This window comes from Gymnoscopelus braueri (genome assembly GCF_963280865.1).
Source record: "Gymnoscopelus braueri genome assembly, chromosome: 11".
Lineage (NCBI taxonomy): Eukaryota > Metazoa > Chordata > Actinopteri > Myctophiformes > Myctophidae > Gymnoscopelus > Gymnoscopelus braueri.
In genome coordinates this window covers 1,443,476-1,460,644 of record NC_137613.1, presented here as the reverse complement: position 1 = coordinate 1,460,644, position 17,169 = coordinate 1,443,476, and the positions used below count along the sequence as shown (strand labels likewise).

At 41.4% G+C, this 17,169-nt stretch overlaps 1 protein-coding gene across 1 annotated transcript in view; it reads right to left on the bottom strand.

Annotated features, from left to right (window-relative positions):
* LOC308094997 (DNA topoisomerase 2-beta-like) overlaps positions 1 to 17,169 on the bottom strand; it is a 96,088-nt gene that overhangs the window by 47,647 nt on the left and 31,272 nt on the right. Inside the window, 10 exon segments of the mRNA XM_080441846.1 lie at positions 979 to 1,093; positions 2,673 to 2,765; positions 4,942 to 5,051; positions 6,076 to 6,181; positions 7,723 to 7,833; positions 7,944 to 8,069; positions 10,087 to 10,244; positions 12,611 to 12,749; positions 14,195 to 14,332; positions 16,802 to 16,903. Of these exon segments, the coding sequence (XP_080297972.1) occupies positions 979 to 1,093; positions 2,673 to 2,765; positions 4,942 to 5,051; positions 6,076 to 6,181; positions 7,723 to 7,833; positions 7,944 to 8,069; positions 10,087 to 10,244; positions 12,611 to 12,749; positions 14,195 to 14,332; positions 16,802 to 16,903 (1,198 nt within the window).

Below are 17,169 nucleotides of genomic sequence, written 5' to 3'. Positions count from 1 at the left end.
CCTCTGACCAGGCTTCAGTCCTGAAGCAAACAAACAAACAAACATGTGAACAACACCTTCCTCTGACCAGGCTTCAGTCCTGGAAGCAAACAAACAAACATGTGAACAACACCTTCCTCTGACCAGGCTTCAGTCCTGGAAGTAAACAAACAAACAAACATGTGAACAACACCTTCCTCTGACCAGGCTTCAGTCCTGGAAGCAAACAAACAAACAAACAAACATGTGAACAACACCTTCCTCTGACCAGGCTTCAGTCCTGGAAGCAAACAAACAAACAAACATGTGAACAACACCTTCCTCTGACCAGGCTTCAGTCCTGGAAGCAAACAAACAAACATGTGAACAACACCTTCCTCTGACCAGGCTTCAGTCCTGGAAGCAAACAAACAAACATGTGAACAACACCTTCCTCTGACCAGGCTTCAGTCCTGGAAGTAAACAAACAAACAAACATGTGAACAACACCTTCCTCTGACCAGGCTTCAGTCCTGGAAGTAAACAAACAAACATGTGAACAACACCTTCCTCTGACCAGGCTTCAGTCCTGGAAGTAAACAAACAAACATGTGAACAACACCTTCCTCTGACCAGGCTTCAGTCCTGGAAGTAAACAAACAAACAAACATGTGAACAACACCTTCCTCTGACCCGGCTTCAGTCCTGGAAGTAAACAAACATGTGAAAAAGAGACAAATTACTCGAATGTGCAGAGCTGGCAATAAATATAATTCTGATTCTTCCAAATAATTAACAAAAACTTTGACACAAAAAAGGTTTCTAAGAAGGTTCTCTTAACTAGGTAAGAAGGTGATAGGATGTAAGAAGGTCCTAACTACTGTAGGCACCAAGGAGATAGGATGTATCCTTTTGAAATGAGACAGAGATCAACAACAAACATTCCTGGATGTTTGGTTCAAAGCGGCCCAGGAAAACCAAACCAAACCAAACAATTGCACAGGGAACAGACGCACGTACCATCAACCAAGGAGGGAATGGACCTCTCGTTGTCTGAGTTGGAGAAGAGGATGAGCTCTTTGTTGATGAAGTCGTTGTAGGAAAGGTGCTTCACTAGTGTCCCGTACAAGTATTGCTGTTGGATGATGAAGAAAAAAAAAGGCACTTGAATCGGTTTTATGAGTGTTTTATGAGTGTTTTATGAGTGTTTTATGAGTGTTTTATGGGTGTTTTATGAGTGTTTTATGAGTGTTTTATGAGTGTTTTATGAGTGTTTTATGAGTGTTTTATGAGTGTTTTATGGGTGTTTTATGAGTGTTTTATGAGTGTTTTATGAGTGTTTTATGAGTGTTTTATGGGTGTTTTATGAGTGTTTTATGAGTGTTTTATGAGTGTTTTATGAGTGTGATCAGTGTTATCATGGGAGTGAACCCTGCATTTGATTCCAGTAACAAACAACAGAGTCATTAATGCCAAGTGTCACCAAAATCCAGGCAGACATTTGTTTTCAGGGTCATTTATGTGGGGTCTGGTACCCCGATGATCAAATACAAGCTAATCAAAGGAAACGTCAGAACGAATGACAGTTTGTGATGCTGGGCCCAGAGCAGTCCCACAGTAGGACACAATCTCTCATAAAACTGGGATGTTTTATTATATTTTCTATATTATCTTCAGCATAAGTGATACTGTTATACAGGGTATCGCTGTCAACGAGAACAGATCTACAAGCAAGCCACACTGTTGTACTACAGAGCATTAAATGAGGCTTCACTGTCTGGCACTAGTAAACGATATACTGTACAGTTAGTGCACTTTGACTACCTTTATATTAGGGGCGGAAATCGCTAGGTACCTGACGATTCCATTCCAATGGCTACGATTCTATTATATCGCGATTAGTGATGCATTGTGATTAATTTATATTTTATATTTATATTATCTTTTATTGATAATAAAAACTAATGGAAGAGATGTGTCACTGTCAGCTGGAAGGTTATATTTGCCAACATCAACAATTGACTTATAACAAAGGCTTCTCAATATTCTGATAACAAACCAAAATATGGCAAAAAAAAATAAAAACATTTTTAACACATTGGGTGCCGAAACCGTATATATACGGTTTTGCGCATACTAACGTTGAGTGCCAAAACCGTATATATACGGTTTTTGAAAAAAAAAAAAAAAAAAAATTACTTTTTTTTTTCCCTTCACAGCAACAGGAAATATCACTCCTACAAGATTTAGACTCCAATCCACCTCCTGGTTAACTTATGACTTCAAAAACCTGTATCTCGGCTCCTGTGCACTTTTTTTTTTTACAATGTTAATTTAACTATTTTCAACTGGCTGCAACTATGGAATGGATTTCCGAATGTTTTAAATTTTTTCCCCCCGATTGTACGAGACCTGTATGTGTGTAATGAGGGGATCACCGTGAGGACGGTGATCACTGAAAATATTTTGTGACTACTTGAAAAAGGTTCAAAATGTTTAAAAAGTCCTGGCACTCAAAGTATAATATTTTAATAAACCTCTGGCACCCAATGTGTTAATAATGGATTTTTGACATTGGTGAATTGATTCCTAATCGTCCATGTCAGAATCACAATTAATCTATGAATCCATTTTATTTTCCACCCCTACTTTATATGTACATCTTTAGCTGTTCACAGATCATATCTATAGAGATCTATTTAGATCTCACACACCTCAGGCAGCCCGTGCATCCTCCTCTGCCGTCGGTCCTCCATGAAGTTGGTCAGCCACTCCTTCCTGTCGTCCGTCTTCTTCTTGCTGAACGCCTGAAACACCACAGAAGAAGAAGAACAGAGGTTGAACATCTGTCAGCTGCAGTGGTGGAAAGTAACTAAGTACATTTACTCAAGTACTGTACTTAAGTACAATTTTGAGGTATTTGTACTTTACTTGAGTATTTCCAATTTCCAATACTTTTACTTCTACTCCACTACATCTCAGAGGCAAATATTGTACTTTTACTCCACTACAATTATTTGAAAACTTTAGTTACTAGTTACTTTTCAGATATAAACTATGATATAATGAAACATACATTAACCACTTCAGCCCTATTTTATACATAGGCTATTTGAAAATAGCAGATCTACAAGCTCACAACGCGTCGCATCGCGACGCGTTGTGAGCTTGTAGATCTGCTATTTTCAAATATTTAGTACTTTTACTTTTGGTACTTTAAGTACATTTTGATGCCAATACTTTTGTACTTTTACTCAAATAAATTTAGAATTCTGGACTTTTACTTGTAACAGAGTATTTTTATATTGCAGTATTGGTACTTTTACTTAAGTAAAGAATTTGAGTACTTTTTCCACCACTGGTCAGCTGTCAGTCAACCAGTCGTAATCAGGTCATGTGACATGTCATGTGTGTCAGAGTGTAGATCAGGTCATGTGACATGTTGTCATGTGTGTTAATTTAGCAAGATACGCAATCTCCGGTTTACTTCCCGTTTCTGCGTGACGTAGTGTACGCCTTTTTAGGAGACAGGAAGCAGGTTGGAGTCTATTGATTCCAATAGAAGAGTGAACGTGAACACAGCTTCTGAACCATTCTTTAGCTCCATGGTTACTGAACTAAATATTGGACCCGATCGTCACAAGACACACAATATGTACAAGATTTTCATACTAAAAATGGCTTTTTTTAAGAGACACAAATTAGGAGAAAATCTACTTTGTTATCGACCTTTCTCTATCCCAGCAACACACTCTCGCGAGATTTGGGAAGATATCTGAAGAGTCCATCTGCAGTCTGACGCACGAGACATAGAGGGCTCTGTCTGTCCCTTATATTATATTGTATTATTATATTAGATCGGGGGAGAAGAAAACCACGCCTACTTAGGAGACCATTTGTAGGATTTGTGTACTACTTCGCCTCTAGTGGCTCCAATGGAGAATGTGTATCTTGCTAAATTAACAATCTTTGATGTGTGTCAGAGCATAGATAAATATAAAGGCTAGATGACTCACCCGCGCTGCTGGCCAATGGAGTACGACGTTGCCACATGGCGGCCATCTTGGGACGGTCATTCATAACATTATGTCTATGGTGCATATACTTTGAAATAACCATAGCGTGCTCAATTTTCATCCGATTTTCAAACGGTTTGGTGTGTTGTAAACACCAAAGATGTATTTATGATACTGCATATTTAATGTTATTAAAAAAAAAAAAAACATGATTATAATTATACGTATACAGTATCATAACTACATCTTTGGTGTTTACAACACACCAAACCGTTTGAAAATCGGATGAAAATTGAGCACGCTATGGTTATTTCAAAGTACATGCACCATAGACATAATGTTATGAATGACTGTTGCAAGATGGCCGCGGTTGAGCTACGCTTGCGACGCCCCCTTGAGCCATCTAGCCTTTATATATATCTATGTGTCAGAGTATAGATCAGGTCATGTGACATGTTGTCATGTGTGTCAGAGTGTAGATCAGGTCTAGCCTTGCGTGGCCAGACAATATCACACGACACACTGCGTGGATATTAGTCTGGTCCTTATCAACGATAGATTTTTTTCCAAGGGGCGGTTACAAAAAGATCCAAACGGACTCTATTGGTTAGACCTAAACCAATCAGAGCAGTGCTTCCTTGTTCACGAACTAATCAGAGCAGTGCTTCCTTGTACGTCATTGCTCCAAATAAGGTGATAAGCCCGCCCACATTTGGATACTGGGCCCTGGTTGGCTCCACACCACTGCGGAGGGAGAGAAGTGGAATCTCTATGGAGGGGGGCCAGACCTAATCTGCCGAGGGCTAAAGTGCGATGCGATTTTGCAAAGGCAGATTCGGCTGGAACCAGGCTAGATCAGGTCATGTGACATGTCATGTGACATGTTGTCATGTGTGTCAGAGTGTAGATCAGGTCATGTGACATGTCATGTGACACGTTGTCATGTGTGTCAGAGTGTAGATCTCACCAGAGTGATGGCAGCGTCGTCTTCGGCTCCACTGTACCGAAAGCTGATGCGATGCTTCTCCATGTCAGAGAAATACTCCTTGGCCTCTTTGCTTGTACTTGTACCCAAACCTACAATACAAATATGTAGTCCATTACTTCTACTTAATGTATCTAAACCTACAGTATACATATGTAGAGCGTTACCCTGCAGGCTTACTGTATGCAAAGCTTAAATAGTATGTTATGTAGACAGATGCCAGGTCAGTGGTAGACCTGGCATCCTAGTGTGTATAGATTAGCTTCAATGTACAGATTATTGATGTTATACCGTTTAGGCTGATGATAGGTTCTTGGTTTGCCTTTGATCATAGATCACTATTTCTATGCATTTGATGTATAACCTCGTGTTTTCCTCACTTTCCCAATCACTCTAAATTAAGAGAGTCTGCTAAATTCCTAAATTGTTAACTTTTTTTTTTTTACTTTAAATTTTTTTATCCCACGATTTTTGTAACCCATTTTTTTTCACCCGGTGCCAATTTCCTAAGTGATCCTGGGCGCTACACCAGCCCTACACCAGCGCTACACCAGTCCCCCACAGTAGGGAGGCCAGGGCCGAGCTCATGCCTCCTTCAATGCATGAGAGCCAACTGACCTTCTTGTCACCTGACAGGGGGGAGTTTCCCTGGTTGGACGTAGCGCGTGGAAGGAACACGTTATTCCAACGTGTTCCCTTCCCCTCCATCAGGCGCCCCGGCTGTCATGGGGGAGGCGGTATAGTGACCAGGATTACTACATGTTTTTGTGAGGGTATTAACTACCCTAGGAGACACGGGGAGAACATGCAAACTCCACACAGAGTAGGCCCTTTCGCCAACCCCACCTAGGGTATGGGCGCTGATGACGCGGAGGAGAAGACACGCCCCCAGCGCCCACAGCGTCCCCGGCGGGAATCTAACCCAGGACCTTCTAGCTGTGAGGCGACAGCGCTACCGACTGCGCCACCGTGCCTCCATAAATTGTTAATTTTAATGACTTTTACTTAATGTACCCAAACCTACAGAACACATATGTACCATTACTTCTACATGTTCAGCACTCTTTAAAACGATGCCAGAGTAAAGTGGACCGACTGCACGTGAGGAGAACAAACCTTTGTAGTATTTTACATGCCAACTCTTGTAGTTCTCCATCTGTTTCTTCCACTCGTCAAACTCTGGAATGCTGTAGAAGGCCAGTTCCTGCTTGGCCTTGGTCACCTGGAGAAACAAGACCAGCATCAGACCCTTAACACATTGACCGCCCGAGGTTAATCTCATAATGTACTCACCAGTGCCAACGTTTTATTGTTGTTTTTTGTTTTTTTCACGTCGCCATAGACCTCGTTAAAATCCTTAAGATTGATCTGTGCACTGTTTGTAAACATCGCGGACATCTCCCTGCGTGTACCAGTCCAAACCACGTGTCAAACGGGGCATCCATGTTTGAGTTAGAACGGTTTATGTTAAACAGTGATCAGCGAGGAGAAAAACTACAATCGAAGAAAATGGCGTCTCAGTGTGCGCTTTAGAATGGGAGCCGGCGTGATCGTCAAAACCGGATCCCAAATAATTCTGTTTCCGGTGGTGTTACAATGAAATGTGCCGTACTAGAAAATTGAAAAAAAAAAATATTCGAAAAAAAAGGAAAAAGCACCACAGCCCGTAGGCTACGGGATCGGCGCTTTACCGTTGGATTTAACGGCCCGTAGAACTACGGGCCCGGCGGTCAATGTGTTAAGTAAAAGTATCAATACTGCAATGTATAAGTACTCTGCTACAAGCAAAAGGCCTGTTACTTTTGGTACTTTAAGTACCAAAAGTAAAAGTACTAAAATGTTTGAAAATAGCAGATCTACAAGCTCACAACGCATCACGATGCGACGCGTTGTGAGCTTGTAGATCTGCTACTTTCAAAGCCTGGGTAAAAAATAGGGCTAATGTGGTTAATGTATGTTTTATCATATAATAATTTGTATCTGCAAAGTAACTAGTAACTAAAGTTTTCAAATAATTGTAGTGGAGTAGAAGTACAATATTTGCCTCTTAGATGTAGTGGAGTAGAAGTAAAAGTATTGAAAATGGGAAATACTCCAGTAAAGTAAAAAGTGTACGTAAGTACAGTACTTGAGTAAATTAACTTAGTTACTTTATACCACTGGTTAGTGGTGCCATTAGCAACTTAATGTTTTAGGTACAGATGACATGTTGGCTGATCACTATGAACAATTGATCTATTGAAGATTCTGACTTTCAAATGTACATATTTTTTGTTTTGATTGTATTGCTGTATTGTTGTATTATGCTTTCTGCTTTGGCAATGTAAACGTATGTTTTCTCATGCCAATAAAGCCCTTTGAATTGAATTGAACAGATCAATTAAAAAGAAGCTAATAATATAGATTGTCAGATGTTAGTGATGGCTTTCCAGCGGGTTTTGAGTGGTTAGGCCTCTTCTGCTCTCCACACAGACCCGATTACCTCACGGAACCAAAACCTGCTCAAACCATGATTGGTCAATTAATAATACTCAGACCACAAACAGTAACCAGAAGACTTTGAACACCAAACACCTTCCCTTGTTCCTACAGAGTCTACATTCAAATGTAATAAAGGTGTTTAATAAATGATGTGTTATGTATGTACAAGCAGGTCTTCCATGTGTGTGTGTGTGTGTGTGTGTGTGTGTGCGTGCGTGCGCGCGCACGCGCATGCATGCGTTCTTGGGTGCGTGGGTGTGTGTGTGTGTGTGTGTGTCTTACTTTGACGATGGGTGTGATGAACTCTTCCAGGAATGTATGTTTCAACAGGGACGGCCAGTTGTGATGGAAGAAGTTGATGAGAAGACCTTTGATATGAGACCCGTCTTGATCCTGAAGAAACACAAGACTATTTAATGATCCTGTTCCTAAATGTGTCATACGACTAATAACTGCTACTGTATGTATTATCATAATGAATAAATAAAGGTATGGCTGTTGACCTGATCAGTCATGATCATGATCTTGCCGTAGCGCAGGCTCCTCAGCGACTCCGGGTCCTCGTAGCTCTTCTTGTACTGCAGGCCCACGATCTTGATGATGTTGTTGATCTCTGCGTTCTCCATGATCTACGGGCCCAAGATCAACATGAGTCTACTGTATGTACAGTACAGTCTGATCAACATGAATCTATGTACAGTACAGTCTGATCAACATGAGTCTATGTACAGTACAGTCTGATCAACATGAATCTATGTACAGTACAGTCTGATCAACATGAGTCTATGTACAGTACAGCCTGATACAGACTCCACCAGAACAACAGCAGATCTACAAGCTCACGACGCGCTTCGACGCGCTGTGAGCTTGTAGATCTGCTATTTTCAGCACGCAAACAAGTGTAAAATCAGCCATTACGACGCCATCAAGGCGCCGCCACAACACATTTTAGTCGACTAAATCAACTGTAGATTTAGTCGACTATAATCTTACCATATTCAAACAGAACTAGACTAAAACTAAAACGTTTCAGGTGACTAGCGAAAGGTTGTGTTTATGAATGGTCACTAGACAGAGATTTCAGAGGTGTTTTGTATCTCTTGTGTTCTGTTCACCAGCGTCATGCTGACACACTGAACTTGAAGCTGGGCTGAATGCATGCGGAAACCATGCCGAACGTCTGACCAATCACAGTAGCCGACGTGGCCGACGTCATATTGTAGTCCAGACTACAAATACAGACAAACCGGACAAACACAGGCTTAACATTACATCTGCACCTCAGTCTGTGATGTACGACCGCACGCAGCATGTCAACTGTCACGTTGGGGCTGATTGGGCGTCAGCTCCTCCTGTTTAGCGCAGAATGGGTTTCCAACGACCCCCAGGGGTCCTGGAAAGGGGTTCCAGGGGCCCCTTGTGCTAAATTATTGATAATTAGGAACCAAATGGACCCTTACGGGCCTCTTAACTCTGAGAGCGCACAAATGAAACCCATTTGGTTTCACTTCTTCGCTCTCAGAGTTAACACTGAGAATTGGGGTCCCCCACAAGATGAAAAATCTCATCAAACTGGGGGTCCTTAGTTTAGCGTACGGCTGATCAGGGCTGAACACTGGTAAACAGGAAGATGGTTCATTGGAATTGCAAAATAAAAACAAAATCCCTCCTTGAATCAATGAAGTTATGCTTCTTCTCACTCCTTTTCGAATATGCATTTTCTGTTCATCTGTTAATCAGAATTAATTGCTTTCATTTGTTATATTGTTTTTTAAAAGTTGCCATATTTGAAATAAACTTTTCAATCAATCAATCAATGAAATATCTTCTGATGATGACATAATAGATTGTGCGTGGCCTCTCAACGTAAATATGATTATATCATAATAATCAGTGAGTCCTAATAAAATGTGTCGTTTTTGAGAAATTGCAGTGTTAAACCCGTGTTTGATATTATATGGCTGCAATCATGGTTATATTCATGTATGTTCATAATGTATCTGGAAGAACAAGAAGTTAAAAAACTAAAACCTGAATCATTTTGGGGGAAAAAAGGTTTCCCCAAAATGCTCTCCTTATTTCTCTTATTAGTACAAAAATAACCCTCTGGAGAGAAGGAGACCAGTCCACGTTGGCTCTGGGTATAATATTAACCCATTAAGACCGGGAACGCATCCGTGTCATTTTTATATTTCTTTGGCTATTAAAAAATAGCAGATCTAAAAGCTCATAGCGCGGGCGCGGCACCGAGTGCCGCGCTATGAGCTTGTAGATCTGCAATTTTTTGGGGGGAAAATCTTATGTTGTTTCAGGGACTCCACTGGAGCAAAGATTTGAGTTACAAATGTTTGCTTAAAAAATATATATATATTCAAAGATTTTCACATATTTTCACGATTTTTCAAAATATCAGATCTATGAACTTGTAGATCTGATATTTTTGAATAGCCAAATAAATCTTAAAATGACACACAGATGCGTTCCCGGTCTTAAAGGGTTAATGCAGGAATGTCCCGTATTATAAGTGCTGTAGCAGGATAAAGTTGTGTCCGTCCCGTGGACGCTGCGTCCTGCATCAGAGACGCAGGACGCAGGGCTATGAGCTTCACTGTAATAAATAATAATAATATGAATAATAAGACATACCTGCTTGTGCGTGGCCTCTCGTACGTTCAGGATCTTTCCTCTGAGCGGGAACACGCCGAAACGGTCGCGACCTATGACCCCCAGGCCGGAGACCGCCAGGGACTTGGCCGAGTCTCCTTCAGTGAGGATGAGCGTGCATTCTGACGAGTGTTTACCGCCTAGCACACACACACACACACACACACACACACACACACACACACACACACACACACACACACACACACACACACACACACACACACACACACACACACACACACACAATTATAAAAAATAAAAAAAGCCATTTCCACTGTGGTCCTTTGAATGTGTAAATAAGTGTTTAAATGGCACATCATTTAATACAGCTACTGTATGCATGCATAGATGAAAATAAGGTCGGGCACACTGGTAGGAATAAGCTCCACTGTTTTATTGTGATCTTCATCAGGAAGTCTGGATGGAAAGGGATTTCTAAACGTTGACGCTATAAAATAGTGGAGCTGATTCCTCCATCAAAGAAGTGCTCTCCCCACAACCCTCGCTCTACAAACACTTTTTAAGAGAGGACTAAACACCTACCTTTTTAGCAAAGCTTTTTTTTCTTTCGCTACACTGGTTTAACCTCTAGGCTTTATGCCCTCGTGCTTTGAATGTTCCGTTTCTGCTTTCTTAGATCTTTTTACAGCGATGTGACGGTTTCTATGCAAAAAAAAAGTGATTTATCATGATCCTTACCAGTGTGCAGAGCTTATTTTATTTTATGTCAACAGTGGTTGGTCTGCACCTGGGCACTTGGATGTGCATTGTGCACTGTTCATTTTACTGTATGGATGCATCCATCTAAAAAAAGACTCTTATAATCAGGGGTGCACATAACTGGTGCGCAGGTGCGCATGCGGACCCAAAATAAATAATGCGCACCACATCAGACGACGCGAGGCGCTTTTGCGTACCAACAGCTGGGACAGGAATTTCCAAGCTTTTATTTTTTAGCAAAACTAAAAAATAAAAGCCTGGAGATCGAGGCTAGGAATTTACTTCCTGAAGCCACACTCACACAATCACGCTAAAGCACGTGTCGGCCCCATGTACAGCCATAGGCGCAGGGGGACGCATGCTGTGATTGTGTGAGCCTCGCATCCTGACACACAGACAGGCTGCGACTCGCAGCTCGCTGCACGCAGCGGCTGTTAGAGGCACTCGTCACCGATGATGAACGTACCGTAATGGTGCAAAATATGCCGTGAACGTCCCAAATTTGGTGGATAAAAGCAGCGCAGCACAGGGCACCAACCTTGGGGGGTTCACCAAGCGGCGTGAGTGAAAAAAAACGGAATTTGGAAGCAGAGCGTCTCGCGCAGCAAAACGGGACAGGACCATTTATTTGGTGCGCACCAAGTCACATCTCCAGGTGCTCTTCTGAGTACTAGACCTAAAAAGTTATGTGCACCCCTGCTTATAATGCCCTAAAGGAAGAAATACATAGCCCTCAACTTCACTTATTAAGCTCTTTCCCTCCTTAAACGTGCAATGTAGAGCTTTAAGCTGACTATATCCCCACACAGCTGACATGCCACTGCAGGGAGCTCTCTCTCTCTCCTCTCTTGTCAGTGTGGATCGTTTGGGATTATAACTCATCTATTCAGACATCCCATCCAGTGCTTTTTCTTTTTATAGTATAGGACTGGTACCACGTTACCAATCACATCCCTGCTTCAGTTCCTGCACCAGAGCCTGTGTTTCATCATGCCATACAGCCTAAATTAAAACCCTTATCATCATGTCATCCCCGTTACAGAGCTGAAGCCAGTGTTATCATCATGTCTGAGATCAGGGCTGAGATCCAAGAGAATAAATCTAACCCGTCTCCCTCTGTCAGGTTATGAATAGAACCGGGTTCATGTTAGGGCTGTCAACTTTCCTCAGAAATTATATTCGAATATTGGTCTTAAAAATTGGCAGATATTCGAATATATTCTAATATTATTATTATTATATATATATTTTTTTATCGTTAAAAAAAAAAAAAAAAAACGTTTTTGGACAAACAATACAAAAACATTGTATCGAGTGCTTGGATCAAAAAATATATATATTTTGTTTGTTTTTGTAACTTGATACATTGTTTTTTGTATTTGTATTTTTTGTCAAAAAAACATATTTTTTAAATATATTCGAATATTAATTTTCATATTCGAATATACACATTTTCCCCATAGTAGAGGAATATTCTAAATTCGAATATTAATTCACCAGCCCTAGTTCATGTATAACCCAGCAGGTTGTCAGGGCTCCTCTGTGAGGTTATAAATAGAACAGGGTTCATGTATAACCCAGCAGGTTTGTCAGGGCTCCTCTGTGAGGTTATAAATAGAAGCGGGTTCATGTATAACCCAGCAGGTTGTCAGGGCTCCTCTGTGAGGTTATAAATAGAACAGGGTTCATGTATAACCCAGCAGGTTGTCAGGGCTCCTCTGTGAGGTTATAAATAGAAGGGGGTTCATGTATAACCCAGCAGGTTGTCAGGGCTCCTTCTCACCAGCGTCGTTGGCGTCATCTAGTTTGGGGATTCCCTTGATCTTGCTGTGCTTCACAGACGAGCACTTCTTGTTGAGCTGCGTCTGGGCTTTGAACTTCACCCAGTTCAGGATGCTCTCCACGATGCCGCAGTTGGTGGCCTGCGTGCGGAACGGGGATGAGACGGGATCTCTTAATGACTGTCTGACCGTTCATTATTTCAATGCCAAAAACATCCAGGACACTGCATAATGAGGATTAGTGGGAAAAAAACTAACTTTGGAGGTGCTAAAATAGGCGATTTTTGTTCATACACATTATACTCCATTATGCCAGTGGAAGGGGTCTCCACAATGGACAACAGGGGCTTCTATGGAAAAAGTCAACTGCCCTGGTATGTTGGTGAGTGATTAGCGACACATCAAAGCAAACACCTAAAATGACTGGATCTCTCCTTTAAGCCATTAAAACCGTGTCATTTTCTTTGGCTATTACACACTATTGCACCGAGTGCCGCGCTATAAGCTTGAAAATCTGCTATTTTTTAAAAATGTAAATTTGTGCAAATCTTTGAATATATATATTTTTTTTAAAGCGAACACTTGTAAAATATGTTGTTCCAGGGACCTCCAGAAGACAAGATTTCAGTTACAAATGTTCCCTTTAAAAATATATATTTTAAAGATTTTCACGAATTTTTGAAATTTTTCAAAAATAGCAGATCTACAAGCTCATGAGCTTGTGTATCTGCTATTTTTGAATAGCCAAAGAAATGACCCAGATTGAATGGGTTAAATGACCACTGAGCATTTATCAGAACCACTGGTATATAAGCTACAGTGAAATTGAAAAAGGAGCGCTCGTTTTCACCCCCCCCTCCTCTCGCTTCCCCCTTTGTTATCCATTCACTTTGATTGCGACTGGTGACGTTAATCTGTCTATGTAATCAACACACCTGTTACGTAGAGCCCCCCCCCCACACACACACACACACACACACACACAGACACGCACACACTAGGGATGGGTATTGGCAACAATCTCACGATACGATACGTATCACGATACTTGGGTCACGATACGATTATATTGCGATACGCATCACGATACTTGGGTCGTATCACGATATTGGGATATATTGTGATATATTGCGATATATTGCGATATATACATATATCACAACTACATATTGTTTATATATACACTACATATTGAGTAGCTGCAGATCTGTGATAGGTTCTTTGAATGTTTTTCATAAAGCCTGTATCTGAAAAAGCGATTTTTTAAATTTTTATCGCGATATCGATACTGGAGTATCGATACAGTATCGCGAAATAAAATATCGCGATATATCGTGATATCGATAATATTGCCCATCCCTAGCACACACGCACACACACACACACACACGCTGAACCCATGGAAAGGTCTATTCTCCCCCTATCGGTTTACAACTCGGACGGCGCTGATTCGACTAGCAGACCATCGGCCGGTCGGCGAAGCCCCGCGCCTAAAAACGAGCATACCTTTCCAATTTCCCTACGAATGCCAATTTCCCTGTGACATATATATATATATATAGAATAAAAAAGGAGGTTAAACTCACCGCTCTGATGAACTTCTCTGACAGAGGGCACTTGGACCCAAAGCTCTTGGTCTGCAGGGTCATGTTCTCCTTGGTCTGGGAGTCGAAGCTGGGGTTCTCTATCAGAGCGTTGACAAACACCCAGATGTGGTTCTTCACCTGGAGGAGAACACATGGACACATTAGAACCTGAGGTTCTCTCTATCAGAGCATTGACAAACACCCAGATGTGGTTCTTCACCTGGAGGAGAACACATGGACACATTAGAACCTGAGGTTCTCTATCAGAGCGTTGACAAACACCCAGATGTGGTTCTTCACCTGGAGGAGAACACATGATCATGTATCTACTGTTATCTACATAAAACCCAGCTCAAAGGGAATTGCACGACTTCCACTAAACTGCGGTATCAGAAAGGTTGCTGGTTCGATATCCAGCTCATGTGGAAGTGTCCTTGAGCAAAAACATTGTGTGATCTTCCCTTAGACGTTTAGAAAGGTTCTATAAGAATTTAACCCATTAACACATTGAGTGCCATAAACGGTCCGGACCGTTTTTGGCCCATTTTTATTTTTATACGTGGGGCCCACGTGGGGCGCTCTAACGAAACTTTGGGATCATCCAAGGAGTCTCTAAGAAGGAGAGGCCCGTATACTGCCTCCCCCTGGTCAGCCGGGGCGCCTGATGGAGGGGAAAGGAACTGGTTGGAATAACGTGTTCCTTCCACGTGCTACGTCCAACCAGGGAAACTCCCCCCTGTCAGGTGACAAGAAGGTCAGTTGGCTCTCATGCATTGAAGGAGGCATGAGCTCGGCCCTGGCCTCCCTAGGCTGGTGGGGGGAGTGTAGTGCCCAGGATCACTTAGCAAATTAGCACCGGGTGGAAAAAAGGGTTACAAAATCGAGGGATAAAAATTATAAAAAAAAAGAAGGAGAGGCCGGATGTGGATCCATGTCGAAAATCCTTCCGGTCGGCCTCTCCAATGTTAACTCCTTGACTAAAAGCTTAATATCTCCATTTCTTTTTAACGTGGTGGAAGTGAGACGTTTTCGATCGGCGGTCACTCTGCAATGGAGGATCGCGTTAGAAATATTATTGTTCCAGGCGTTAGTCGGGACCCTCCGCCGTCTCACACGCACGCTTTGTTTACATGCACTTCCACGTCGGGGCTTCTACAGCACAAAACGTATCAACGTAAGTGGATGGAAGATATGCTGGCACTGAATCAGAATCAGAATCAGAATCAGAATCAGAATCAAACTGAAATTGAACGTACAATATTTTAATAAACCTCTGGCACACGATGTGTTAAGACCGGGAACACATCTGTGTCATTTTTAGATTTCTTGGGCTATTCAAAAAATAGCAGATCTACAAGCTTGTAGCGCGGCACTGAGTGCAGCGATACGAGCTTGTAGATCTGCAAAAAGAAATGTATTGTGAAAATGTGTGCAAATCTTATATATATATATATATATTTTTTTTAAGCGAACATTTTTAACTCAATTCTTTGCTTCTGGGGGGTCCTAACCTGGAACAACATGTTTTCAGATGGCGGGTCGGTGGACAAATAAATATCTTTTTAGAAAAAGATTTGTTCCAGGGACCTCCCCCAGAAGCAAAGATTTGAGTTAAAAAATGTGTTTCAAAAACGTATATATATATATATATATATATATATATATATATATATATATTCAAAGATTAGCACAAATTTTCCAAAATGTTTCAAAAATTGCAGATCTACAAGCTTGTAGCGCGGCACACCGCACTATGAGCTTGTAGATCTGCTATTTTTGAATAGCCCAAAGAAATCTGAAAATGACACAAAAAATCTTTAGCTCATTTTATTGTCTACTCAGGCCTTTGTGAGCCCCGCCCCCACAGTTTTTAAGTTGCTTGATTCATTATTTAGATATTTGATATTCATTTTATCAGACACGCCCCCTTCCTATACAAACCCATTATAACTTCAAACTTCATTTTTAACCCGTTAGATTCGTCAAAAACACCCGTCCTTGGTTCTGGTGACTCACCCTGCCCTCCTAATACGTGAGGGGGACGTGTTTTTTCGATAACCTTTTTCATTTATTTAAAAAAAAAAGAATTGGAAAATGAAAAAAATTAAATACATTAAAAAAATAAAATAAAATAAATGAAAAAAGTAATCGAAAAAACACGTCCCCCTCGCGTATTAGGAGGGCAGGAGGAGTCACCAGAACCAAGGACGGGTGTTTTTGATGAATCTAACGGGTTAAAAATGGAGTTTGAAGTTATAATGGGTTTGTATAGGAAGGGGGCGTGTCTGATAAAATGATTATCAAATATCTAAATACTAAATCTAGCAACTTAAAAACGGTCTGGGGGGCTCACAAAAGCCTGAGTAGATGATAAAATGACCAAAAGTTTTTTTGAAAGTGAAATATCCCTTTAACAGACCACGTGAAATGGAATCAACAGACAGAAGAAGCCATCATAATGAAGACAAAAAAACACTCATGGCTGGTTGTGTTTGTTGAAGTTTCTGTGGTTGTAGCAGCACCGCTGAACGTACGCAGAAACATAGACTTTATACTGTATGTGAACGTCCATGTTTAAGAGCATTCACAGAGCATTCACCACCTTACCTGGAAGGGTTTGACCGACACTCCCGCCTTGTTCTTCTTCTTCACCACCTCGATGAGTTTCTGCACGATCTGGTCCACCACGTAATCGATATGTCTGCCCCCCTGTGGAGGAGTCAGGAAACACACTGTTACAGTACACTATGTGATCAATATGTCTGCCCCCCTGTGGAGGAGTTAGGAAACACACTGTTACAGTACACTATGTGATCAATATGTCTGCCCCCCTGTGGAGGAGTCAGGAAACACACTGTTACAGTACACTATGTGATCAATATGTCTGCCCCCCTGTGGAGGAGTTAGGAAACACACTGTTACAGTACACTATGTGATCAATATGTCTGCCCCCCTGTGGAGGAGTTAGGAAACAC